Source organism: Vombatus ursinus, unplaced genomic scaffold, assembly GCF_900497805.2.
Source record: "Vombatus ursinus unplaced genomic scaffold, bare-nosed wombat genome assembly UNPS02011649.1, whole genome shotgun sequence".
Taxonomy (NCBI): domain Eukaryota; kingdom Metazoa; phylum Chordata; class Mammalia; order Diprotodontia; family Vombatidae; genus Vombatus; species Vombatus ursinus.
In genome coordinates this window covers 1-27628 of record NW_020951427.1, presented here as the reverse complement: position 1 = coordinate 27628, position 27628 = coordinate 1, and the positions used below count along the sequence as shown (strand labels likewise).

At 44.0% G+C, this 27628-nt stretch overlaps 1 protein-coding gene and 1 non-coding gene across 3 annotated transcripts; one reads left to right on the top strand and one right to left on the bottom strand.

Moving 5' to 3' along the window:
- The first annotated feature begins 1611 nt into the window (after positions 1-1611).
- On the top strand, positions 1612-20463 carry LOC114039171 (zinc finger protein 398-like). Of its 2 annotated transcripts, none has more exons than XM_027856843.1 (6): positions 1612-1762; positions 7585-7974; positions 8450-8576; positions 11206-11319; positions 15593-15709; positions 16911-20463. In XM_027856843.1, the coding sequence occupies exons 1-6, from the start codon at positions 1739-1741 to the stop codon at positions 18107-18109; spliced, it is 1971 nt and encodes a 656-aa protein (XP_027712644.1). In that variant the 5' UTR covers positions 1612-1738; the 3' UTR covers positions 18110-20463. The 2 variants fall into 2 exon arrangements, with proteins under 2 accessions (XP_027712644.1, XP_027712643.1); XM_027856842.1 differs by having other exon boundaries at positions 16908-20463.
- Positions 20464-27126: 6663 nt separating this feature from the next.
- On the bottom strand, positions 27127-27198 carry TRNAC-GCA. The gene has a single exon. It is a non-coding gene; the product is annotated as a tRNA-Cys (tRNA).
- Positions 27199-27628: the final 430 nt, after the last annotated feature.

The following is a 27628-nucleotide window of genomic DNA, read 5'->3' as shown; positions in this document are numbered from 1 at the left end:
GGGTAGCTGCCCTTTGGGAGGAATCAGTTGTGAGTTTCCCATTTGTACTTTTTGCTCTTGAACACACCCCCACCCCCACCCCCATATTCCCTCTGAGAGGCTGTCATGGGAGTTTGGAAGATGAAGTCTGCCCTAAACTCTCGTGATTGGGGGGATTGGGGGGAGGGAGGCAGATCATAAAATGGCTGAAGCACCTTCCTCTCCCTCGGCCTACAGGAGAGGGGCCGCCTACAGGGCTCACTTGAGCTTCACCATTGTTTTGGGAAAGGAAGTACTGTTTCTTTTTTACTGAAGACAGATGTAACCACCTCAAATTGTGGCATTTGGGCAGGAAGTGGTGCAGGCCTAATCGCCGGGTTTAGGTGATAAGACTGATAGTTGGGGGAGGGGGAGGGGTATTTCCTCTTGGAACCTCAGCAATAAAGTTGTTTCTCCGGGTGAAGCTCCTATTGCACCTCCTGGGCCTGCTTTGCAAAGGCTGGTTTGGGCCCCCAAACACCTTCCTTATCCTTTAACCTCCCCAGCATATAGATGAACTAGGAGATAGTGGTGTATGGACCCCCACGCTGTGCTTAATGAGTACTTGTGTGCACAAGAGGGTTTGCCAAGCACTCAGCCCCTCTTGCGTTTCCCGCTGCCCGGGCCTTGTACAGCCCAGTAGGGGAGCGAGTATGTCATGCGAACATATGGAAGAAGGAACCAGTAAGCTGTTCAAGGGAGGGGGCGTCATGGAGTGGGATCGGACTTGGGCTTTTAGGAACAAATAGGGCGTCGAGGTTAGCGTTAGCCGGGTGTGGGTGGCCTAGAAGCAGATGTCGATCCATAATGATTAGCTGCTCAGACAAGAAATGGTTCCGGGTCGCTATAGCGCTTGGAGGGCTGCCCGTGTATGTTGGGGGACGGGGTCCTCCTGGACTCCCAGTTTAGTCTAGCCGACCCCCGAGGGCCAGTCTATCCTGTACAGGGCTCCCAAACGGCTCCGTGACGTTTTTAGCTTGATAGGCCTGGAACGAAGACTCTGAGACCCCAGTGTAAGAGCCAAAGGGGTGGCGCTGGCAGCACGTGCACACGGCTGCGCCCAGCGCCGGGAGGGCCTTGCACAGGCGACCCGGCTCCGACCACTTAACGGGCTACGGCTGCTAGCGGCCCCAAGGACACTGGCGGGGGCCGCCTTCCTGCTATTCGCTCCTACGGGCCCTGGGGGGCGCTGCGCGCTCCGCGGCCGGGAGGAGGCGCCGAGCGTTTTTCCTTCCCCGGCTAGCCAATGAGAGGGCTGAGCTCCCAGGATGCAGTGGTTATCAACACGGCGGCAGCTGCAGCAGCTGTGCGGCTCGCGCTGCAGAGGAGTGTGCAGGAGCAGGAGCCACAGCCAGGCCGGGGCGCAGGTGCTGCAGAGCCGGGGCCGCACGGAGCCGAGCGCGGGGAGGGCCCGATTAAGCCGAGCCGAGCCGAGCCTGAGGCTGAGGGGCTCGAGCTGAGCGCGAGGCCGGACCGCGGCGGCACAGGCGGAGGCGGGGGCAGCTCAGCTCGGGGCCGGCCCTCCGCGAGCCCACGACGGCCGGGACCCACGCTCGGCTTTTTGGATCCGCGTCCTCCCCGCTGACGGCTGCAAAGCCCAGCTTGGTCAGCGGAAGCCCCCGTGTGGGTCCCGTGTGCAGAGAGAAGAGGGCCGGACTGCCCCGGAGCCCGCTCGTCCGCGCCGCAGCCTCCCCGGGGCCTGGGAACGAGACCAAGGGCCATGGCCGAGGCGGCCTCTACCCCGGTAAGAGCCCCCCCCCCCCAATCCCCAGCCCGGCTTTGCGAGGAAGATGCCCCCCATTCCGGGGCCGCGGGCCCAGCTTCTCCGAGTGAGGCCGGAGCATCGCTGCAGCTCCCCCGGGTCAGGGTCGAGGCCTGAGGTCAGGGGGTCAGTCCGGGGCCAGTTTGCACGAATGCCTTCGGGAGGAGGGCTCTGCAGCCTTGTTGCAGGCACCGAGATTCCACCCCCTGCCCTTTCTCTCTCTGGGTTCAGTTCTGCTTCGTCGCTGATCTTCAATTGCATTCCCTGGCCCAGGACCACCATCCCGCTTGACCCATCCTGCGTCCCCCACTGGGGCCTAAAGGGACACATGGTGTGGCTCCTGTTCTGCTCAGGCCCCTGGCCAAACATCTGCATCGGAGAGATCGACCCTCCCCCTCCCCAGGTGTCTGTCTTCTCCCCTGTTTGGGGGGCAAGACTGCATTAAAGTAGTCTGCCCATGCTTTTCTCAAGTCCTTTGCCTGCCCTGTACGTAGGAAGGAAGAAAAGGGACGTCGGTCTTACATAACTTAGGCTGACTGATTTATAATTGAGTCTTGTTATAGCTGCATGTCTTGTAGGCTTGGTAACAGGGAACTGGTTGTGTCCCTGTTGTATCCCTGCCTCTGTAGGAACTACCATCATATAGAAATGGCTTCAAGAAAATTCTAGATAAATCTCTTGATGAATTAAAGGGAAGTAATCCTGTTTAGGGCATTTTCGTAACTTGTAACAATTAAGGGAAAGATCCATGGCTTCCCTTGACCCTCTTTTTTAACGCCCCAGTCGGAGACCAAATCCCCAGGTGGAGGGAATTCGGGGTTGGCCTGTAAGTATGTTTTCCAAGGTTTTTATTCTCTCACAGATCCTAGGTAGGCATTGTGGCATCTCCCAACTCCTGTTATCAGGTTGCTGTGTGAAATGTTTACCCTGGGGGTTCTCCTCTAAAGGCTCTTAAACTGTCTCTGTTCTGGTTCCTGGGTGGTGGGGCCTGACCTTCCTGCGGGGAAGTGACTCAAGTTGGTTGGAGGTAACAGAACTCTGAAGGCACAAGAAGGTCGTGGAACCATAGAATTTGAGAGCTGGAAGTACCTGACTGAATAAATATTTGGGTATGGTTCAGTTAATTTTTGAATGAGGAAGCAGGCCTATTAATTGAAAAAAAGGGCTTATTTCCCTGCCTGAGGAGAAGACTCCATTTCAGACCCTTGGGAAGTTTTCTGAGGGCCTGGATTTCACCCCCACTTTCAGTGACTCCCCTGTCTTAACCAAATGAGATTTCCCTTTTTGTCAGGCTTTGCCCTAGCTGGAAAGGGTAAAAAAAAAAAAAGCAGTAGTTGAAGGAATAAGCTTTAGTGACTTTGAATTTTCAGTCAGCAGAAATATGTCAAATACCAGGTCTCCCAGCACCTTAATCTGAGTGAACAAGTTGGTGATCAGCAAACATTTAGAAATTGCCTACCATGTACCAGGCATTATACAAGACTGTGGAGTGATGCATATAAAAAGTAGGCAAGCTTCTCTTCTAGGAGGATACAATATATTCATAGGTAAGTAGTGGATCTATACCAAGTGATTGGGGTTGGTGGCACTTGAACTGAGCCATAAGGGAGCTGGGGGTTCTAACACATGGAGTTATAGAGGGAGAGCATTTCAGGCATGGGAGGCAGCCTTGGCAAAAGACTGCAGATGAAATATAACACACAAGGACTAGCAAGTAGGCCAGTTTGATTGGAACATAAAGTTCATATGGGAGAGTAATGTGTAATTAGCCCAGAAAGATAGTGGACTGGAAACTCCCCATCGATAGAGTCTCTTACACTAATGGCCATGAAATGCTTGGGGGGCTTAAAATACATGGATGGAACCCATAAATGTTGATTCCCTGAATGAATGCGAGTGATGGGCCTAGGGGTTTGTAATTCTTCCACAATAAAGAGTGATCGAGGGGGTTCTTAGAGCAAAATAAGAGAAAGTAAGCCTGTCTTCATGCTGAAAACTTTCCACAAATATAGTTTTTGATGCATACTTCAATATTCTTAGCAAAAGATATCACTAAAATTGACATTTTTCTCTTAGAACACTTACTCACATGGGGCAGCGCTTCTTAAACTGTTTAAGAAGCACTGATTAGGGGTCATGAGTGGGAAAAGTTTAAGATGCTCCTAAAGAGCATCTGTATTAGACGAGTCACTTCACCTGTGAGCCTTTGTAAAATAAAGGCTTTGGACTAAATTATCTCTAAGGTCGCATCTGGTCTAAATCCTAATATCCTGTGGAACACAGTTTGAGGAACCTCTCGTCTACTGAATCCAAATTCTTCTGCTTGAGTGTCTAGGCCTTCCCCAGGATGGCCAGCCCAACTTGTTCTTTCCTCCCTAACCTGCATTCTCTGCTTCAGCCAGGCTAATTGCGTGATCCTGTGAACAAAGCTTATTCTTCACCTTAGTTCATATTATTTCAGCCTGCTGCCCTTCACACTTGGAATGCTCTTCCTCTTTCTCTCCATTTTTCTAAGTTTTATCCATCTTTTAATAATTGGTTTTCTTCAACCTGTCTTAACTGATTTTTCTGAATTTTAAAGGCACTTAGTCACTTAATTGGCAGTTAATTTTTTTCTCATTCTTTTCATGCATGTTAATTTTGTCTTTCCAAGTAGATTATGAGCCTTTTTAGGGTATCTCTTATGTTACCAAGCACAAGATGGGATGCTCAAAGAGTTGGAAGAGGCCTTAAAAATTATCCAACTAGGTCCTTAAAAATCAAGCCAACTCCTTTATGTGAGAAAGTAGGCTCAAAGGAGAAGCGACTTGTTCACAGGCACTCTCTGTTAGCATCAAACTTGAAACTGGGTCTTAAATTACTTGATTGAATATTTCTTCTGCTGTACTATTTCTCAAATCATTGTTTTCTGTTGGAATGTAAGCTTTTCAAGGGCAAGACCTATTTCATTTCTGTCTTTGTGTCCCCAGCACCTAGAATAGTGGCTAGTATAATAGCAGATGATTTGTAAATGATTGTGGACCCACTGCCAGATCCAGATGAGTCATGGGAAGGCCTGGCAGGGAAGGGGTTAGAGTACCAATGCCCAGAACAAAGTAGGTCCTAAATAAATGCCTGTTGAATGAATGATATACATATCAGGTTTCAATTTAACTGCCCTGAATTTTGGCCATATCCTGCCATCCTCTGTCATGTCAGACTTGGAGATTAGACCAGAGATCCCCCAAGAGGCATCTACTGGTAGTGTCAAAACTTTGAGACATCAAGGCCAAGCTCTGGAATGTCAGTTTGAAGATCCTAAACTTCTTTTGACCCACCCTATCCTGCCCCCTCCAGATCTATTGTATCTCCATTATTTATTGGTGGGTTAATTCATTAATTAGGAAGAGACCATGGTATAGTAGAAAGAATGTATGTGAATTCAATTCTCAGCTCCTGTACTAAGCTGTGTGATCAATCGCTCAACATCTCAGGACCTCAATTTCCTTATCTGGAAAATGGGGTTAGTCATACTTTCCCTATCTCATTGGGTTATTATGAGGAAAGTACTATGTAAACATTAACAAATTTCTATGTAGAAATGTGAGTTGTTTCTCTAAAATTACTGTTACCGTATCAATCTGTGTTCTGTCCTCTCCCTCAAAACCTTCACTAATTGATCCCTCCTAGTAGTGAATTGCCCCTTTATTTCCACATCCCCATAGCACAGGTGTGTATCATACCATAAAATTACTTTATGTAGTTTATTGATTGTAAGTGAAGTATAACCTGAGCCACATTTTAAAGGTATTAAGGGAACTTCTCTTGAGGAATCCTTTTAATAAATCATAGACAAGCCTGATTTCTGTTTTTATATATTGAGATTCTTTTTTTTTTTTTTAGTTTTTTTCTTACAATTTATTTAAATTTTCTTTTCTCTCTTTTTCACTAACTTAAGTCATTCACAAACATGAATGTTACTGTAGACAAAGAACAAAAAAGAGGATTATATACAAAACTGAACGTCAGTTCCGTATTTCATATATCACGTAATGGGGGCCTTCTGGTCATACACTGCTTTGATATCCTTTATGCTACTTTCTGTATGTAATTCATTATTTGTAGTATGCTGTGGCCTACTTTCACCTACCATACTTCAGTTACCTTTCAACCATCTGCAATTTTACTTTCTCTGAGACTATAGTATCCCATGATTCAAAGCCACGGAATAATGCTGGAAGAATGTTGGTGTTATGAAGTATATGGTATTTATATACCCAGGTCTTAGTACAGTGCTTTGCATATGGTAAATGTTTAACAAATGCTTCATTCATTCATAATGTTGGGGTTTTGTTTTAGAAAAAAGCGTAGAGTTACTGAAAGCTGTGAGAAATTTTCCAAGTGCATTCGTAACCTGTTTCTTTCCTTCCTCCTCCTCCTTCTCAATTCTGAGGCCAATTCATTGTCCATCTGCATTGTCTGTCCAAAATATATGTACTTTTGAATCAGCTATATAGGTTGTCTAATTACATATCTCAGTCTGTACCATATGTTTTCTTTATCTACTTTTCTGTATCCTATGTGGATAGTTAGAACAAATTCAAATACTAACAAAATTTATTTCAGGCTCTCAGTAAAATGATCATCCATCTGGTGCTTCTTGGGAGTCATCTACATGCAAGGAATTGTTGGGGATGTGGGGAAACACAGATAACTATAAGACCTGATTCCTCATCTCAAGGAGGGGAGCAGTCATTACAATTCCAGGATAGCCCAGGTTTCTCTGAAGCAGCCAAAAGCATTATCATACCTTCTAAAGGGAACTCTCACTACTATTTAAGCCAGGTATTCACTAAGCAGTGAATGAGGTTGAGGGAAGGCATAAAATAGCGATAAGTTTGAGGTTTTCCATTTTGATCTTATGTCCTCCTGTAATGCTGCTTGTCTTCCTGCTTTAGGCTGGAAATTCTTACAGGAAAAAGAAACCCTTTTACTTTCATAATCTCTTTCCTACTCTGTACAGTGAGTGTTTAGTAAATGAAGTTGACTGTATATCAGGGGCTGTTTGAACATATTGGTCCTGGAAGGAGGTAACAACTCACATTTCTATAGCACTTTACAGTTTACAAGGTACTTTGCTCTAGATAGAATATTGGGCCTCAAATCAGGGAGGCTTAAATTAAAATCTAGCTTTTGATACTTACTGTGTGACCCTAGACAAGTCACTTAACCTCTGTCTACCTCAGTTTCCTCTTCTGTTACATGGGGATAAATAATATCGTATTGATATTGGGTTGTCTTGAGGACAAAATGAAATTATTGTCAAGTGCTTTGTAAATCTTGAAGTGCTCTCTCTCTCGCTATATATATATACATATATATATACACACATATATATATATGTATGTATACACATACTAGCTAATTATTATAGATGGTATAAAGCTTATTGGCCCTTTTTATAGATGAGGAAACCGAGGCCGAGATTGATGAAATGTAGTAGTGTAAAGTCTTAGCTGTAGTGTGGTCTCAAAATTATAGACTCTCAGAGCCCAGAGAAGGCTTTGAGATCAAGAGCAATGAGTTAAGAGACAGGTTCTAAGATGTGAATTGAGCTGGAACTTGAACCTGAGATGATGGTCCCCAGCAAGTCATTCCAGTGATGGCAGTGCCTTCAGAGCCTCCCCTCCTTGAGATTGGGACTCTGCTTCCGTAGCTCAGACACAGTTCTCAGCCACTGTCTCTTTGTTGCTGATTATGGTAAGTGGAGATGACTTCCTCCTACCCTCTCACCCCCATTTGTTTCTGTCTCTCCTTGGGTTTAGTCTCAGGAATGGGACACCAGCATACAACACCCAGCACCTCCAGCATCTCCTACAGTCCCTCAGCGAGAAGCCCAGATCCAGTCAGCTGAGATCTCACTGCTGGCTATCCTGGCTTCCATTCAGGCTGTGGAGCAGAAGGTAGAGTCCCAGGCTGCCCGCCTGCAGACCCTAGAGGGGCGGACAGGCACAGCAGAGAAGAAGTTGGTTGATTGTGAAAAGACAGCAGTGGAGTTTGGGAACCAGCTAGAGGGCAAATGGGCTGTGCTGGGTACCCTGCTCCAGGAGTATGGGTTACTCCAGAGGAGACTGGAAAACATGGAGAACCTGCTGAGAAACAGGAACTTCTGGATCCTTCGGCTTCCCCCAGGCAGCAAGGGCGAGGTCCCCAAGGTAATCTCCTGGTGGATACTAACTTGGCACATAACGTTCTTAAAAGGCCAGTGGCAGCAGGCTTAGAGCCAGGAGAAGGCAGACTTCTTTGTCCCTAAAGCTAGTCAACCAGTTATTCCAAGGAGCTTTGGGGTATTTGCGAAGGACAAGTATAATCATCCTGAGCGGAAGAAAAGGAAGAGCTTTGCTCAAAGGAGTTGGGGTGTATAGGGAGAGGTCACCATGGTAACAGGTATACTAGGAACTGACTGTAAATTAGAGAAGAAACCTGTAAAGACCTCTAAGTAGCCTGCAGCTTGGAACTGGACCTGGGAGGGCATATGGAATAGGAAAAGCAAAACTAACCACTTGACCCTATTCAACCTCGGGCAGCTTGAGGCATAGTGGAGATTAACTCTTATTTACTGGAATTTTATCGGAGAGCTCCAGCTGGATATCAGATGTGACTCTGGGCGTCTCATGTACTGTTTTCCAGGTACCTGTGATTATTGAAGATGTGGCTGTGTATTTCTCAGAGCAGGAGTGGGGGAACCTGGATGAGTGGCAGAAGGAGCTCTACAAACATGTGATGAGAGGAAACTATGAAACATTGGTATCCTTGGGTAAGGGGCTGCTCTCTCTGTGTTAAGAGCTCTGGAGTCTCTGTAGAAATCCTGTTTTAATTTTTACCCACTGACTTAGCTACTTAGAATCCTATATTTGAGATGCAGAAGGAACTTTGAAAGAACATCTGATACAGGTAAGGTAAGAAGCGATGATTTGCTCAGGGTTACAAGCTTCAAAAAAAGGAGAATGCACCAAAAACCTGGGACTCCTCCCTGTCTAGCATAATGTCATTCCTGTTATTTTGTGGGTGGTTATTTGTATAACTGATATATTTCTCTGTACTGTGCTGTAAGCTTTGGAATAGGTAGTAGCCTTGTCTTATATCTTTGTATCTCACAGGGCTTAGCAGAGGGCCTTATCTATTGTATGTGTTTGATAAATATTGCCCAAATACGTGGTTGGTGATGAACCAACTCCTAACAATGACTCAATAACCTTTCTTCATTTGAGATCCTTACAATCCACATCTTCCACTCAATGAAAATCATGATAGCTATTTTCTACAGACTTTCAGGACATTCTCCTTTCTTCCTCAATGAGTTTCAGTGCCTGGCTCATAGTCTTTCTCAACTCCTACCCTCAAACTAGGGGATTTCAACATATATATTGACACTCTCGAACACCACAATTACTAAGTTCCTTAACCTACTCATTTCCCATGACCTACTCCCCTACACCCTAGATCTTGCCATCACCTGCAAATATACCATCTTCACATTCAAGAACTCTGAAATCCCCTTATCTGATCGTAATGTATTGGCTTTCTACCTCCTTCCACTTTCCCATACCAAACCCTACTCTTCATCCATACCATGACCTTCAGTCCTTTTAACCTCTCAGTTCTTTCTCAGGCTATCACCTCTGCACTAGCCACTCCCTCCTCTTCTCCCCATCTTGACGCTCTCGTGAGCCAGTTCAGCACTGCACTGAGTCCTTAGACCCCTCATCATTTTGCCTGTTGTGCCCTTCCAGGCTTCAGTCTTCAGTCACTCCCACCATCTGTTGCCTTGACTGCTACACTTGTGCTCCTCAGCAAAGGCAGAGAAAATCATGCAACCTTTCTCACCGGGTCCTCTACAAATTTATGTTCTACAGTCTAAACCATGCCCTCACTGCTGCTACACAATCCCATTCTTCAACAGCTCTTTCAGATCTTTTCATCCCTCCTCCTGTTCCATTTCATCTCCTCCAGTAGATTGCCTCCTCTCGTTCCCATTCTTCCACTTATTTTCAATCTCTCCCCCTCTACTACCTCATTCCTGGCTGCCTTATAACCATGCCCATGTCTCCCCCATCCTGAAAAAACCCTCACTTGACCCTTCTATCCCCACTATCACCTTATATCTCTTCTCCCCTTTATGGCTAAATTCCTTGAAAATGGCCATCTACAATAGACACTTCTACTTTCTCACTCTCTTCTTAACCCCTTACAATATGGCTTCTGATCTCATCATTTCACTGAAATAGCTTTTCTAAGTTATCAGTGGTCTCCTCATTGCCAAATCCAATGGCCTTTCCTCAGTTCTCATTCTTCTTGACTTCTCTGTGTCGTTTGATATAGTTGATCATCTTTTTCTCCTCACTCACCTAGTTCTCCCACCTATCTGAGCTCTTTCTCAGTCTCCTTTGCTGGATGTTTATCCAGCTTTTGCCTACTAATTATGGTTGTCCCACAAGGCTTTATTATGGACCCTCTTCTCTTCTTCCTCTTTACTGCTTAACTTGGTGTTCTCATCAGCTCCCATGGATTTAATTATCATCCCTATGCTATTGATTCTCTAATCTACTTATCCTGCTCCAACCTTTCTGCTGACCTCCAGTATCACATCTCCCACTGTTTTCATACATTTCAAACTGGGTGTCCACTTAAACGTCCGCTTAAATCTTAAACTCAGCAAGTCCAAAATTGAATTCTATCTTTCCCCAAACCTTCCTGTTTTTCAGATTTCTCTGTTACTGTCAAGGGCCCTACCCCATGGCCCTCAGGCTCACAGTCTGTTGTGTGTATGTGTGTGTGTGTAGGTGTGTGTACACACACACACCTTCTTTGTACGTATTTGTTTGTTGTCTCCCTCCTTTGTGAGCTCCTTGAGGAACTCACTTTTTTTCTTTTTGTATCCCCAGCCCTTAGTACAGTGCATGGTGTATAGTAGGCATGTAAAAAATGCCTGTTGACTGACTGACTCAGGCTGGGGGAGGAGTGAAGGGAGAGAATGGAACCTTAGTTCTATTCTGTTCCATAGTGTGGTTCATGCTCAACAACGTTCTCTTTCCCAGATTACGTGGATAAAAAGCCACATGTGTATGTTTGTGCTGTTTGAAACACGGTTAGGATCAAAAGATTGTAAGCCTCTCAGTTTTACTACTTATGAAGGCTGACCCATGGAGCATATGAACAAGATAGGGAACAGTGGGACATGGAGATAGAAAACCTCCAAGGCCTAAGTTGTGGGAATTCTTTCCCCATAAAGTCATTGGGCTACATGAAGGGCATTATGGTTTTCCCTTCTGAGTTTCCTGCTCATCTTATTTGACTGTTAGAGGATTAGAATCCATGACTTCAAGTTCCAGATGTAAACGACCTAGGTCATGTCCTTCCTAACACTTCACCTTCTTCCCTACCAGATTATGCCATCTCCAAGCCAGATCTCTTATCCCGAATTGAACAAGGGGAGGAGCCATGTGGCCAAGAGCTCTCAAACACAGAGGAAAGAGAGAACCCAGTCCATCCCAGTGCTGGTGAGTAGCTTTGCTACTGGAGGGGATGGAAGAGGGATCTTAGTCGGCTACTGGCAGTACTGGCATGGAAAGAATTAGAATACCTGGGTCCTTTCAGAGTAGGAAGGGACTGAAGAAGCCATTTCTGTCATCTTACGTATGAGAAAATTGAGTCCTAGAGAACTAGGGGTTTTTTTTGTTTGTTTTTTTACCCATGGTCATACAACCAGAGACAGAGCTAAAACTGGAATCCAAGGTCTCCTTGTTCCTAGTACATTGTTGTTCTTATTACAGTAACCAGATGTTCTACTTTGGGCAAGTCTTTTAATCTTTTGGGACCTTGGTTTCATCGTGTAAAATTTTTGAAAAAAATAATTGATTAAATAATCTCTAAGATTTCTTTTACATTTAAAAATCTAGCATTTGATCCAACACCATGTTAATAAAACCAAAGCCATAGGTTTTTCCCTTGTATGACCTGGTTAGTTTTGTTCACTAACCTAGCCATGTGCTTATCATTAAGCTTGGTCGTAAATCTGTCTCATTATTCAAGAGGGGTAACAGGACTATTGTCTTCTTCCTAGAATATGGGTAGAATTTCCCTCAAAGCAGATTGGAGCATGACCCTATATATACAAATTCCAAAATAGTCTGGGCTGATCCTTGGAATGTTTCTTTTCTTTTTTAATTTTTTACTATGAACTTAACCATCAATAAATATGACCGGGGCAGCTGGGTAGCACAGTGGATAAAGCTCTGGCCTTGGAGTCAGGAGGGCCTGAGTTCAAATCCAGCCTCAGACACTTGACACTTACTAGCTGTGTGTCCCTGGGCAAGTCACTTAACCCTGATTGCCTCACCAAAAAAGCAAAACAAAAAAAAAAACCCAAATATGATCACTTCAGTATTCAAATAACGTTTGTTTTCCTTCTGCATATGTTTGAAATGTATTATTGATTTTCTTTTTTTCCATGTTTGTCACTATTCGCTAACTGGCTTAGTACCTCCAGGTAGAAGCTTTTCCTTGTAAACATGTGTAGTCGAGCAAAATAAATCAATAAAATGGTCATGTCTGAGAATGTGTTTCATTCTGTATTTCTGGTCTATCCCCTTTCTATCGAGAGATGGGAAGTATGCAGCTAAATGTTGCAGTGGATAAAGTGCCAAGCCTGGGGTTGAGAAGACCTGATTTTGAATCCAGCCTCAAACTCTTACTAGCCATGTGGGCCCTGGGCAAGTCACTTAACCTCTGACTTACTCAGTGTCCTCAACTGTAAAATGGGGGTAATAATCCAGAGTGAGGATCAACCAAGGTAATATTTATGTTGAGTGCTTAACACTGTACCTAGTAACAGAATAGACACTTGATAAAGGCTTCCTACCTCCCTCCCCTCATTATCGGTCTTTTAAAGTCATGATTTGTCATTTCTTTTGTCAGCATTCTGAGATCTTTCAAAGTACATTAGTGAATTTGCTTCATAGATTATGCCATTGATTCTGTTCACTCCACTGTGCTGCAGTTCATGCAAATCTTTCCATGTTTCTCTGTCTTCTGATATTTCCAGAGTTCATTCATCAGCAAATTAAAGCCCATTGGGTAAATGCCTGTAGGACTTTTGGCGGGGTTTGTAGCTTGTGTGACAGGAAGAGAGGGCAGTGTTACATGGCGCAATGACTGCTGCCCCCAAAGTCTGCTCCATGTGGGATCTTGGGCAAATCACTTAATGTTCCTGGATCTCAGTTTCTTCATTTGTTTAAAATAATAAAAATAAACGAGTTGGACGAGATGTGGTTAATTCTAGCTCTGGATCCATAATCCTGTGATTCCCTGAGAATAAAGAATAGTTTATACCAGTTCTCAGATTTTCTGTTGAATCACAGCAGCTACTTCAATCAGTCATTTAGTTTTAATAAAATCATACCTCACTCATCCTTTGACATATTGTAGAGGAATGGAAAGAACCAGATGTGTCTGGACAGCTAGACCTGTTCACCATAGGATAGGGTGAAAGTTCTGGCTTTTATGTGGTGCCATATAACACATTGTAGAAATCTTGATTTTATTCCATAAACTTTTCTTTCTTTTTTTTGGGGGAGTGGGTGAGGCAATTGGGGTTAAGTGACTTGCCCAGGGTCACACAGCTGGTAAGTGTCATGTGTCTGAGACCAGATTTGAACTCAGGTCCTCCTGATTCCAAGGCCAGAGCTCTATCCACTGCGCCACCTAGCTGCCCCCATTCTCTTTATTTTTAAAAATTGTATTGATACACTCACTGTTTTTATATCACCTACATTTCCTATTATATCCTTCCTCTCTACTCCTTGATAGAGATCTGTCCTCAGTATTAAAGAATAAAAAGGAAAAACTTCTCAGAACTAGCCAACATCCCAAAAAAGCATGACATTATGTATAGTATCCTGCATCTGTATGCTTTTGCAGAAGAATGCAGAGTGTAGGTGTCCTCTTGTATTTCTTTATGGCCAAGCTTGGTCATCATAATTTCAGAAGATTCAGTTTTGATTGTTATTCTTTCCACTTACATTTTTGTAGTTATTGTGTGTACATTATACTGGTTCTACTTCACTTTGTATGTGTTCACATGTCTTCCCATGCTTCTCTGTTTTCATCATGTTCATTGTTTTGTTTTTTTTCCCTTTTTTTGGTGAGGCAGTTGGGGTTAAATGACTTGCCCAGGGTCACATAGCTAGTAAGTGTCATGTGTCTGAGGCTGGATTTGAACTCGGGTTCTCCTGACTCCAAGGCCGGAGCTCTATTCACTGTGCCTCCTAACTGCCCCATGTTCATCATTTCTTACAGGACAATAATATTTTATTACTTTCATGTACCACAGTTTGTTTAGCCATTCCCCAGTCAGTGGTCATTTACTTCTATTTCTTGGCTACCATAAAAATCAGTAAGTCAACAAGCATTTTTTAAGCACCTTCTCTGTGCTAGGGGGTACAAAGGAAGACAAAAAACAGTCCTTTCAGTGAGTTCACAGTCTAATGGGAGAGCAACATGCAAATATCTATATAGAGGCAAGACATATGCAGGTTAAATTGGCAATAATCAGAGGGTCGACACTGAAATTAAGAAGGACTGACAAAGGCATCTTGCAGAAGGTGGGACTTAGCTGAGATTTGAAAGAAGCAGAGAAGCTAGTTGGTAGAAATGATGGGGTAGACAATTCCCAGCCAGTGAAAATGCTTGTATGTAAGTGACAGCCAGGAGACCATTGTCTTTGGATCATAGAGTACCTGGAGGGGAGTGAGATGTAAGAAGACTGGAAAGGTAGAAAGGGACTAGGTTATGAGGAGCTTTGAAAGCAAAACAGAGAACTTTATATTTGATTCTGGAGATAATAGGAAGCCACTGAAGTTTGTTGAATTGGGGTGTGATATCATCAGACCTTAAAGTACTTAAAGGTCTGTTTGACAGCTGAGTGGTGCATGGATTGGAGAAGAGAGAGGTTTGAGGAAGGGAGACCAGCTACCATCAGGCTATTGCAATAGTCTAGGCATGAGGCATTGAAGGCCTGGACCAGCATGGTAGAAATCATGAGGGGAGAAAGGGGCATAGAGGAGTGACATAAAATCAAGATTTCTACAGTGTGTTATACGGCACCACATAAAAGCCAGAACTTTCACTCTATTCTACAGTGAACAGGTCTAGCTGAGTGAGGTATGATTTTATTAAAACCAAATAAATATTCTACCTTCTACAAAGGTAGAAACAATAGCAACTTAATGGATGTGGGATGTGACAGAGAGTGAAGAATAAAGGATGACAAAGGTTTTGAGCCTGAGTGACTAGGAGGATAGTGGGACTTTCAACAGTAATTGAGAAGACCGAAAGAAGGGAGGGTTTGGGGAGAAAAATATCGAGTTCTGTTTTGGAGATGTTGGATTTGAGATGTCCAGCAGGCAGCTGGAGGTTTAAGACTGACAGTCTGGAAATAGGTTAGCATCGGTTCATTCAAGTTGAAGTGATTTTCTCAGTGTAAGTGGTTTAGCAGATCTTAGACTAGAACCATCTTCTGACTGGCAGCCCAGTGTTTTGTTTTTTTTTTTCCTGCCATACTACCCGTATATTATCTGAAATCAGCCCTTTGGTCCATTTAGTATATCTGGGAGATTTCATGTAGCCTGTAACACATCGGGGCCGAATTGTGTGCTGAAATATCTGCCTTGGTGCTTTGTGTCTGGCCTCTGGCTGTACCCATAGACAGCATGGCCCACAGAGTAACAAAAAGCCCAGTGATTTGTAACCCTTAATTCTTTCTCTCCCCTGTAGAAACAAGTACACTGGTTTCTTCTCAAGATGTACTTCCCTGGATTAAGCAAGAAGGAGGATGTGGGAGGAATCAGCAGAGTCTGCAAGAGAGTGAGATCTCCACCGACCTCTGCACAGGTAAGGGTTGAATCTCTTCTCTCTCTCATTGTGGTGTGTATACTCTGGGTGAGAGCAGCAGCCAGGGGGTGTCAAGGCAGGTGTCCATGACTCCCAAATGGATGTATTAGAGTATAGGCACATCTTGGGAGAAATCTTCTTTTCATGGCCTAGCTGATGTTGCTTTTCTCCAGGAATTTCTACTTCAGTTTTCCCAAGGAACAAGTCCTTGTAGGAAGGGACCTTGGCGCTCATCTAGTCCAATCCCCCTTAACCATGGTCACAATGACTCCGAGTCACCTTTGGACTTGGGAAGTAATTCTTAGTTTGAGTTTAAACTTTTGACTTAGAATTCTTGCCCAGGGTCCATGCCTCACCTCACTATGGTTGCTCTTCCTTTTGCCTAGGGAAAGAAAGAAAATATTTTGAACTTGAGAGCCAGTATCAATATCTCTGTATCTCATTTGCCTTGTCTGCTGTGGGCTCCTTTCTCAGGCAACTTGATTTAATAGGTCATTATTTCAACAGGAAAGTTGCCTTTCACTTGATGTCTTCATTGAGCAAGTTTAATTGTCTTTGTGCCAACCCTGTGTCAGTCTTTGGCAGTGTGTGTGCATGTGTGCGTGTGTACATGAATGCAAGGAATGGGCCATATCATTTGAGGGGGTGGTACAATAAGATGGTCCCTGCCTTCAAGGCATTTATAGTCTAGGTAGGGAGATGAGAGTAAGGTATGTGGAACATATAAAGTAATAATACAAAAAAGTCACAAAGTAATTCACGATTAACTGCTATCCATAAGCAACAGACAAGTTCTATAGGTGCTGAGGGTTCTAAGGAAGGCCTGGTGTAGAAGACAGAACTTGAGCTGGGCCTTAAAAGACAAATAGGGTTTAGAGAGATGGAGAGGAAGGAGGATACCCCAGGGACGGTTAGAGCATGATCTATTCAGAGAGAGGATTATAAATCAGAAAAGATTGGCGGAGAGAGGCAGTAGAAGAAGGTAGTGGAAGATAAAGGGTAGATTGAGAGTAGGTTGTGGAGATCCTTGAATCCTCCGTTACTTCTCACTAACTGGGATTTTAGAACTATAAGATAAAAGAGGGGAATGAGCCATTCCAGCCCCTCACTGGGCCATTGTTTAAAGAAACCAGAGACAGAAGTGATTCATACTTTTGTGTGTGTGTGTGTGTGTGTGTGTGTGCGCGCTTTCTCCCAGCAGAGGACTGGCTGGTCAGTAAAGAGAAAGAAAAGAGCCAGGAGAAGGGGTCCAAGGACCTGGAGCCAAGTTGGGTTCTGCAGGGCCGAGACAAGGAGAGCCTTCATCAAGCCCCAGATCTGGGCTTAGGAGGGGGGTCTTGTGAGAACCCCTGCAGTTCATCCCTCCTGAGAGGTCCAGCTGGCAAATCTGCCCCATGGGAGCGAGACTTCAGTGTCCTTCCTCCTAGTCCCTACTGTCAAGATGTTCCAGCATCGGTTTCGGTGGAAAGGCCTTATCCCTGTGCTGAATGTGGCCAGAGCTTCAGCCGGAAAGAGCACCGCACCCAGCACCAGCAAGCTCTCCATAGCCCTCGTCCTTTTGCCTGTCCCCAGTGCCCCAAGAGCTTTGCCCAACAAGCCACCCTCACCAGTCACTACCGCATACACACAGGTGAACGAGCCTATACCTGTGCCCAGTGTGGGAAAAGTTTCATCCACCAGTCTACTCTTACTACACACTACCGTACCCACACTGGTGAGAAACCGTATCCCTGTGCAGAATGTGAGAAGCGTTTCAGCCGATTGTCGACCCTTTTGGAGCATCGGCGGACCCACACTGGTGAAAAGCCTTACCAGTGCACTGAATGTGAACGTCGCTTTAGCCGCTTATCCACGCTGGTGGAGCATCGACGGACCCACACTGGTGAAAAGCCCTATCAGTGTGCTGAGTGTGAAAAGCGTTTTACTAGGCTGGCTAACCTGACGGTACACCAGAACACCCACTCTGGCGAGCGCACCTACAAGTGTGCCCAATGTGGTAAACGTTTTGCGCAGAAACCCAGTTTCTTGCGCCATCTGCGCAGTCACACACAAGAGAAGCTTTACCCATGTGGGCAGTGTGGCAAGAGCTTCATTTGCCGCTCCTGGCTGGTTCGGCACCAGGGCAGCCATGTTGGTGAGCTGCCTCATCCCTGTACTGAATGTGAGAGGGGCTGCCCACCATCTAAAGACCCTCCTGCTGGCCCCCTTGGAGGTGGAGGCCAGGAGAGACTGCCCACTCCTGAAAGCCTCTTGGGAAAGCATGATGGAGAAGGTGCTAGGACTGGGCAAGACCAAAAGGGGCGCCGAGGGGCCAGAGAACAAGGGAGTAGTGCCCAAGTGAACCTTGGGGAACCATTGCACAACCCACATTCGTATGTGAAGATGGAGAATGTGGGCTAGCATCCTTGGGAAAACCCTGCCCAGGGCCGCGGGCCAGGTAGGGGTAACTCACTCTCTTCTGGAGAATTGAAAGCTCCCTCTCATTGGAAGGGAACTATGGGGCACGGACATAGCATCTCTGGGCATGAACAACCACATTTTCTCAGGAAGGAAAACTCATGATGAGGGGTGGGATGAAGCACTTGAGCAGGAGATGCACTCCTCCCGGTTGAGCTTTCGTTGTACTCTGGACTGACCGAGCTGACTGCAGTGACACCAGGGGAGTAGATCCTGGATGGGGGCACGGGAAGGGAATACGGGCTTTACTCTCCTCACTGTTCTGGGGAGGGAAGCTCGAGCCTGTGGCTGCTGACTCTTTCCTTTGAAGCCCTGAGTTTTTAAGGGAAGGAAACTTTTACTATGCAGATTCTGAAGCACTTCCTCAGAGTGGATTGCAGGTTTCCCAGTGACAGGTATTCTAGTTTTACTGGTCCCTATCATCTCATTTTAAAATGACCCCTTCGGGGACCAGTGTTATTCCTTTGTACCTCTGTACCCTTCACTGATCCCTGTCTTGCCATGAAGGCAAGGGCTGGAGGATTCTCTTAGCTCTGCCCTCACTTAGATGTGTGTAGATGGGCAGTGGTTGCCAGACCTCTCTAGAGGAATTAACTAATGCTTCCTGTGCCACCTAGCTCAGACAACATAAGGACGCATGGGCTTGGTATTGGCACGTGCTTGATTTGCCTTCCAGCTCCCTCCTCTATAAAACAAGAGATTGTACTAGATGACCTCTAGGTTCCCTTCCAGTTCTGAATCTGTGATCCTGAGAACTGTTCCTGAAAGTATTCCTGTCACATTTGCACTAGGTAGTGCCCCTGGGTACTCACAGGCCTCCTCTGAAGGTATTTGAAGCTTCACTAAGGATGAGCTTTACCTAGCACAGATTTCTGATTTTGAGGTAATTATGATGTAGCTGCAGATGGGTCTGGAGCTCATACCACATTTACACCTGGTTCTGTTTTTTTTTTGTTTGTTAGTTGTTGGTTTTTTTTTTTTGCCTCAGCTGTATTTGAGATGTCTAAACTTTAATAAAGCCCAGTGTCTGGATTTTTCATTTTGGGTTTTTTTTTTTTTACCTGTTCTAAAATAGCCTAGTTCTTCTTGCATCCATGTGACCTCAAGCATAATGTCCTCATTCTTGGCTCTTAAGTTACTCCCTCCAAGGGCTGGAAATGAAATTCTCATTTTTTCAGAGCTTGTGTACCCCTACCACTGGGCTACCCAATACTTTCCTGTTTCTGGCCTGAGGGGTGTCCCTTATTCTCAGCTGTCTTATGGAATAAGAGAGAACTGACAGATCTGAATCCAATGACTGATCAAGCCTCTCCTAGTTCAGGTTACAGGTTTACCCACTTTGCTAAGTTTTCTCTTACGTGTCATCCCTTCAAGTGGCCTACTTCCCAGAGAGGAATTATTTTCCAGAATTCTGTCCTTATAGTTTCACATTATAAGATAGTCACACATGTCTAGTCCTGTGTTATGGCTGTTGGGGATACAAAAGCTCTTTGCGTTTCTGAGATTATATATGCACATGAAAAAGGAAGTAACAATACCAAGAGCTACTTGAGTACCCATCCCAAGGATTTAAAGGGCCTCTCCTCCTTTTAAAAAAAACGTCCTTGATAGATTTTAGGCCTGTGGTGTTTGGGAATTGTAAGACTGAATTTGAACAGATAACCAGTTTGGGATTTTAGCCATCTTGTCAAGTTGAATTCCCACTCCTTTGCAAGAAATCTTTGCCAAAGCTGGACTGATTGACCCAGCCAATTAAAGACTTTACCATGCTGCACCCACAGCCTCAAATTTTGTCCAGTTTTCTAATGGTCACAGCTGCAAAGATCTCTTCCCTTTGCAATTGATCTTGAGAATAGCATTTGAAATATATCTAAATGTTTGGGTGCATATCCTAATGTATTTTTTAAGAATAGGTAGGAAGAGTTGCTACCTATTTCCATTGTCCATCCCTTTCTTGCTTGTAGGACATGTTGGAAAACACTAGCAAAACTTCCCATCTGGAGATTGCGCTGGGGGAACAATCCAATGCTTCTTCTTCCATTGCCTCATGGTGTTTGAGGCATTCGTATGTTTGATAGGTGGGCAGCAAGTGTTGTGGAACTTCCCATGGATTGGTTAATTGTCATGTATACTTACAAACTCTGTAATTAGGCAAAGTATTTATGCAGTTTTGAGGTTGAATTTCTCTCCTTTGCTTGTTCTTTTGATGGTCATCTCTTATTTATGATGCAGTAACTGTGTTTTTGACTGCAGGATCTGAGCAGTGGTGAAATAAAGCTATTTTCAAATGTGCAAAACTCTTTGAAGATTTTTTTTTTTAATGTTTACAGTGGAGTCTCCAGGGGAAATGGCAGAAACTTTGTCCTAAGAGCATATTAAGAAAAAGAGAACTCGATTCAGTTCATCAGATTTTTATTTGTTATTGGCTATGTGCAGGGAAGAACAGAACATCAGTTCCAGGTGACTTTTTCCATGGTGCTGGGTAAGTTTGGCAAAGCACCTATCCAACATGCCTCAACCTCTGTGGTTATGCCCATCTACCTCCTAGCAACTCTGCTTCCTATCCTGCAGGTTACTTGTGTTGCCCAACTCGGACCTGCCCTGCTCCAAAATCCTTAACTCACAATCCAATGCAGAATGGCAGAAATATCAAATACGTCCTTTTCAGATCATGATGTAATAAAGGGCCATGGAAAGATAGACTAAAAATTAATTGGAAACTAAATAATCTAATCTTAAAGAACAAATAGGTCAAACAACAAATCTTAGAAACAATCAGTAACTTCATCCAAGAGAATGACAATTATAAGACAACATACCAAACTTATGGGATACAGCCAAAGCAGTTCTTAGGGGAAGTTTTCTATCTCTAAATGCTTCCATGAATAAAATAGAAAAAGAAGAAATCGATAAATTGGGCATGCAACTAAAAAAAGCCAGAAGAACAAAGTAAAAATCTCCAATTAAATACCAAATTAGAAATTCTAAAAATCAAAGGAGAGATTAATAAAATTGAAATTAAGAAAACTATTGAACTAACAAAACTAAGCTGGTTTTATGAAAAAAACCAATAAAATAGATAAACCTTTGGTTGATTTAATTAAAAAAAAAAGAAAACAAATTACCAGTATCAAAAATGAAGAGTGAAATCACTGCCAATGAAGAGGAAATTAAAACAATAATTAATTTTGCCCAACTGTATGCCAATAAATGTGACAGTCTTAGTGAAATGGATGAGTATTTATAAAAATATAAATTGCCCAGATTAACAGAAGAGGAAATAAAAGACAACCCCATTTTAGAAAAGAAATCGAATACTCCCATCAGTGAACTCATTAAGAAAAAAATCTCCAGGGCCAGATGGATTTACAAGCAAATTCTACCAAATATTTAAAGAACAATTAATTTGAATACTATATAAACTATTTGGAAAAATAGGTGGAGTCCTACCAAATTCTTTTTATGATACAAATATGGTGCTGATACCAAAACGAGGAAGAGCCAAAACAGAGAAAGAAAATTATAGACCAATTTCCCTAATAAATATAGATGCAAGAATTTTAAATAAAATATTAGCAAAGAAACTACAGCAACTTGTCACGAGGATAAATACAATATGACCAGGTGGGATTTATACCAGGAATGCAGAGCTGGTTCAGTATTAGAAAAACTATCAACATAATTAATCATATCAATAAAAAAATTAACAGAAATCCTATTATCTCAATAGATGCAGAGAAAGCTTTTGACAAAATACAACACCCATTCTTATTAAAAACACAAGTGAACATAAGAATCAATGGAGTTCTCCTTAAAATAAGTAGCATCTATCTAAAACCATCAGCAAGCATTATATGTAATGGGGATAAGTTAGAAGCATTTCCAATATTAGATCAGGGGTGAAACAAGGATGTCCATTTTCACCACTGTTTCTTAATCTTGTAATAGAAATGTTAGCTTTAGCAGTAGGAGAAGAAAAAGAAATTGAAGGAATTAGAATAGGCAACGAAGAAACAAAGCTATCACTCGCAGATGATATAATGGTATACTTAGAGAATTAATTTAAAAAACTAAATCCTAAACTCCCCAGTCAAGGTAAAAGCTGGGAATCATGCTCCTTAGCACTACTTTTGTGAAATAAAAACAAGCCTTCCAGGACAATTCCACTTATTTGACCCCAGGGGTCTCCAGGTAGATAGCCAGAGTCTTTAAACTTGAGCTATGTACGCCCTGAAGATTCTTAAAAGTTCTGTGATGAGCAGGTTCCTTCAACATCACCCCATGTGGACCTGTCATACTGGCTCTGGGGCAGATTCAGCCCACTTCCTGAAGGAACAACTGAGCATCTGCTTATATAGTCCTATAGTCTTTCTGTCTTTATTCCTGGGGGGGGTGGGGGTGGAGGAGGGGGTGTAAAGAAGAGAGAGAAGTCAAAATATCAGTTATATTTCGTGACTGAGAAGATGATGGAACCATTGCAAAAGCAAACTTGGAGTTGCTGAAGTTCTCTGTTTCTGTTGTTTGGGGGGCCCAGGAAGGAAGAGTTCATTACTTTTGGTTTTTTGCCCATTGAATTCGAAGTGTCAGTGGCAAGTGAGCTTGGGAGAGAGATCAGGACTGCAGAAATTGTCTTTCCAATAGAGTTGACAACATGGGAGATGACAGAGAGAGAATGTGAAGTTTGTTGAATTTATTCGAAAAGATAAACACTGATTACTCTGACTAAGCTTGAGGTGTGAGAAGAGGTGAGAACATGTATTTCCCTTCTTTCGTGGGTGATGGTGATGGGGAGGTATGGGGGTGAGAGGTATCAAAGTGGTATGAAATATTGTATGTACCGTCAAATGCAGTTGATATGTAATTGGTTTTGCTTAACTTTTAAAGATGTTTGATGCAAAAAAAGGTTTCAGAAGTGGGGGGGAAATATAGTCAGAAAGTATTGTGATATTGAAAAGTTATCAGTAATGTTCCTTATAATAGACCAGCATCCATCACCGAATAGACAAACTGGCAACCTTGGCAATCTTGCAATCTTGATATCTCCCTGATTTTTAACACTAGTAAATATGGTGCCTGTCCTGTTCCAGTTTTCCTGTTCCTCCAGGTGCTTTTGAAATATAGCCTGTTGAGTCCAATACTCTCTAACAGGTGGTGCTATTATTACTACCACTGGCACAGAAAGAAGAATGCTGGATTTGGAGCCCTGTTCTGCTGCTTACTATCTTTGAAGCTGTGGGCAAATCATTTAACCTCTATGGCCCTTGATTTCCTCTGCTGTATAATAAAGGGGTTAGACTGGATAACCCCCAAGGTCCCTGTCAGCTCCAAATGTGGAAAAAAAAAATTCGTGCTTACAGAGAAAAATGGCTGTCAGAGGACTCATGAAGCCGAGCCACAGTTCTGTTGAACTAAGCTGCTTCTAGAGAGAGCAGATAGCATGGCTTCACCGACTCTCAGCCTCCAGCTCCCTTCCCTGGCATCCTACCCCTTGGAAACTTAGGACCCTTCTGACTCCTCCTGTAGCAGCCAAGGCCAGGTACTTCTAAGCATCATCCATCAGTCTGGCTTAAGCTGACACCCAGCTGCCAGGTCCAGCTGTGGGTCTCACATTTGTCCCAGACCTTCAACTGCATTCACCAGGTTCTTCAGGCTTAGCTTATACTCTATAGAGCGCAGAAGCTTGCCGTTAGGAATCATGATAGAATGGAGCCAGAGACACTGAGTTCAGATCCCACATCTGGTGGTTACCACCTGTGTAAGCTGGAACAAGTTGCAGACTCCCTGTGCCTTAGTTTTTGTATCAACAAAGGAATTGGTTTAGATGACTGCTAGGGTCCCTCGGCTCTGTCTGTGATCTTAGGCTCTCGTGTGCTTTCTTCATAACAGCCCAGGAGAAAATGGCAAGCGTTAACTGTTGTTCTGTCGCTGAAGAAACAGGAACAGTTCAGTGATTTGCCCAGGGTCGTGGAGATCCTGGGATCTGTTGGGACCTGGGCTTAGAGCTTGGGTCTTTGGAAAACCAATGTTCTTTTTACACCACACCCAGAGATTTCCACAAATCACAGCTTCCACACCAGGAAAGTGTTCACCCAAATCTGACGATATTATGTGAACATACAATAATACTGCTCTACAGTTTCTAGCAACAGTATGAAGAAGAGTAATTTAATCACTTGGTGTCTGAGAGATGTCTGAGATATTTAGAAGTTAAGTAACTGTATCAGGAGACAATTTCCTCATCAGGAATTCCTTATGCCAGTGAAATCACACGTCTGGGCTCCATCCAAAAGGATTTATCATGCCTGGGTTGGGTCATGGAGGCCCAAGGAGGAGAAAGATAATTTACACTCAGATGCTGTAGAGAGAAAGGCCACTGAATTGGTGACTAGAAAAGTCACAGAGGCAGCTGGATTGCTCAGTGGATAGAGCTGAGTTAGGCCTGGAATCAGGAAGACCTGAGTTAAAATCCTGCCTTAGACACTAGCTGTGTGACCCTGGGCAAGTCACTTAACCTCTGTTTGCTTTAATCCCTTGGGGAAGGAAATGGCAAACCACTCTAGTTATCTATGCCAAGAAAACTGCCTGAACAGCATTGGCCTGTATGCTGTGGTCCACAGGGTCACAAGAAAGTCAGAAATGACAGAAACAACAACAAAGTCACTGAACTGTAGAAACAGACCTAAGAGCAGTAGGGAGAAAGTTAAGAGACAGGATCAAGCTCCATGACTAAGGAAATCATGTATGCCCACCCTTCTCCCTTCCACCCCTACCCCTCCAGCTCCAAGAGATATACAGAGTGACTGCTTATTGGGACTCATGTAGAATGGATTGTTAGCCAGATCCAAATTAGCCAAGATGGCCAGTGGAGGTCCCTTCCAACTCTGAGGTTCTGCGATTCTATGTAACAAAATCTCAAGAGGTCCCAGACGGAAGGAATCAAGACAAAGTTGTAGTTTCAAGCCACGAAAACCAGATCTGTTGCTTAGTTGATACTGAAGAAGATGGAATTGATCAAGACAAGAATATTGAGGGGGTGAAAGGATGTGGTGAGAGTGAAAAGGGAAGGAAAAAGAAATGGATGGTGAAAAGATTAAAAACTGGGTAAAACATGGTATTGCTGCCTGATGCAAGACAAGGGCACCTATATACACCCTGCATGCCAACCTAAATTGGGAATGACAGCCAGAAAAACCATAGCAGTTTCTGTAAATGTAGCATATGTAGGATCTGGGGATCCTTCCAACTACTACTCACACTGAAGACTTGGGTCTCCCACAATAAGCCTAGTTAAATCTTCCCTTCAGGGTTCTAGGGGTACTCCTGAGGGATTGCAGATGTCTTTTTCAGTGCTCTGACAAGCCCCCGTTGATATGTTTCCAGTTATGATTCTCAGGGGACTATCAGTTACCCAGACTTAATTATCTTTTATAAAGGGATATTTACTAAGGTGTAGTAAGAACAGGTTCAAAACATCTCCCAAAATTTTATGACATACTCTTCTATCTGTAGCCCAGGGGAAAGTGGGCTTAATTTGCAGAAGTCCCTTTGCTGGAGCCTTTAGGATGCTTCTCCTCTGTATATTGCAGTTTTTATGCTAGACTTATTAGAGAGCCTAGAATCTGCCTCTATTCTCTTGCTGTCATCACCTCCCAATGCCGACGCTGTCATCTGATGATCAGAGGATGCGGCTTTGATGGGAAAATGGAAAGTCTACCACTCTCTGAAGTTTTCAAGGTGGGGAGACTGCAACCGAGGGGCCTAGGACACTGTGTCTCCCCTCCCACTTGGTTCCAGCTCAGAGATTTGCTAGAAGATTCTTGTCCATTTCTTTGAGTCTCCTGGGTTCTGAACTAGTTCCCTGGTTTTATACAGGGCATTACCAAGTTTTCTTAACTGACCCTAACCCTAAATCACTCCTGCTGATGAGGAGTTTGCACACTTTGTCTAAAGCTACTATTGGTTTGACATGTTCTCGTAAGATTACGGTATCAGAGGGTAACATTTTATCATTTAATTTAAATGAGATGGGGTGACTTGCTTGATTTATTTGCTCAATCAACCCCCACTCTTACACTCTTTCCCTAGTTTTAATCTTGTGTCTTCAGCAGACCTACTGGAGTGTGCTTGTCAAAGTCCATAGTCCCAAATCTTAGATTTTGCGTGACTTATAGAGGGTCTTTGTTTCCTTTTTGAATGCTTTTCTCACTGCTCATGCTACAGAATGTTGTGGAAGTCTACATATGTAGCACAGTTCATAATCAAATCCATAATTCACATTCTTCCAAATAAATTGTTGTTTAGTTGTGTCCAACTCTTTGTGACCCCATTTGGGGTTTTCTTGGCAAAGATACTGGAGTGGTCTGCCATTTTCTTCCACCTCATTTTACAGTTGAAACTGAGGTAAACAATGTTAAGTGTCTTTGCCCAGGATCATACACCTAGTTAGTGTCTGGGGCCAAATTTGAACTCGGGAAGATGAGTCTTCCTGACTTCAGGCCCAGCACTCTATCCACTGTGCCATTTAACTGAATTCCAAATAAATAGTGATAACAATTTAACAAACCACTTTACAAAGTTTTAATAGGCTATCTGTCTGGCTTTGTGCTTGCAAAAGGCCTTCCCCAACCGAAAAACAGTATAGGAAAGAGGACATAAGAATTATACCAAAGTCATGTAACGGTAATCTCAACAATTAAACCCAAATGTAGATGTCCAATCTCTCCATAGGGAGATACGGGACAGGGACAGCAAAGATTGCAGTTCTCTTTTTCTTTATTCAGGTTGAGAACATTAGACCCAGAGGTCAAATATAGACAAAGATATTCTAAAATGACCTGGAAGTGCCCACATATAAGAGGAGTGAACCAGCAATCCAATTGGGTGATATGGGTCATAGATATGTAAGACATAGAGATAGAAATTAGGAGAAGCTGGAAGGCTTAAAGGGTAAGGCAGCTGGTAGGTGACACCTAGATTTGAACCAGGGACCTCTTGATCTGCAGTCAAATACTCTACCCCTGAGCTATACCCCCTGGCCCACAGGGACACCCTCAATTAGCACCTTTCCAAGCTACCCGCCACACCCAGTGCAGCTGGATTCCAGAGGCGATGCCCGTGGCTGGGAGAAGCCTCTGCAGCGCCCAGCTGTCAGCCCTGCCCCTGGGGAAACCAGCCGCCCCCAGTGGCCCCTGTGTTGGGGTCCCCAACAGCCAACAAGCCCTGCAGCGGGCCCTTGGGGCTCGCCCATTCCCATGAGAGCTCTAGCCATCCCTGCACCTTGTCCTCACTAGCTGCCCCCACCCACCCCCCCTCCACCTTGGCGAGAAGAGCCAGCCAGGCGCCCAGCAACAAGGTCCCACGGCTACCCCAGCCCATTCCCCATGACAACTGCCTGCAAGACTTGCTTGGTGTCTTGGGTTCATCGTGGCCCGCAGCCAAGCATTCACGTTCCTCAGCAGAAGG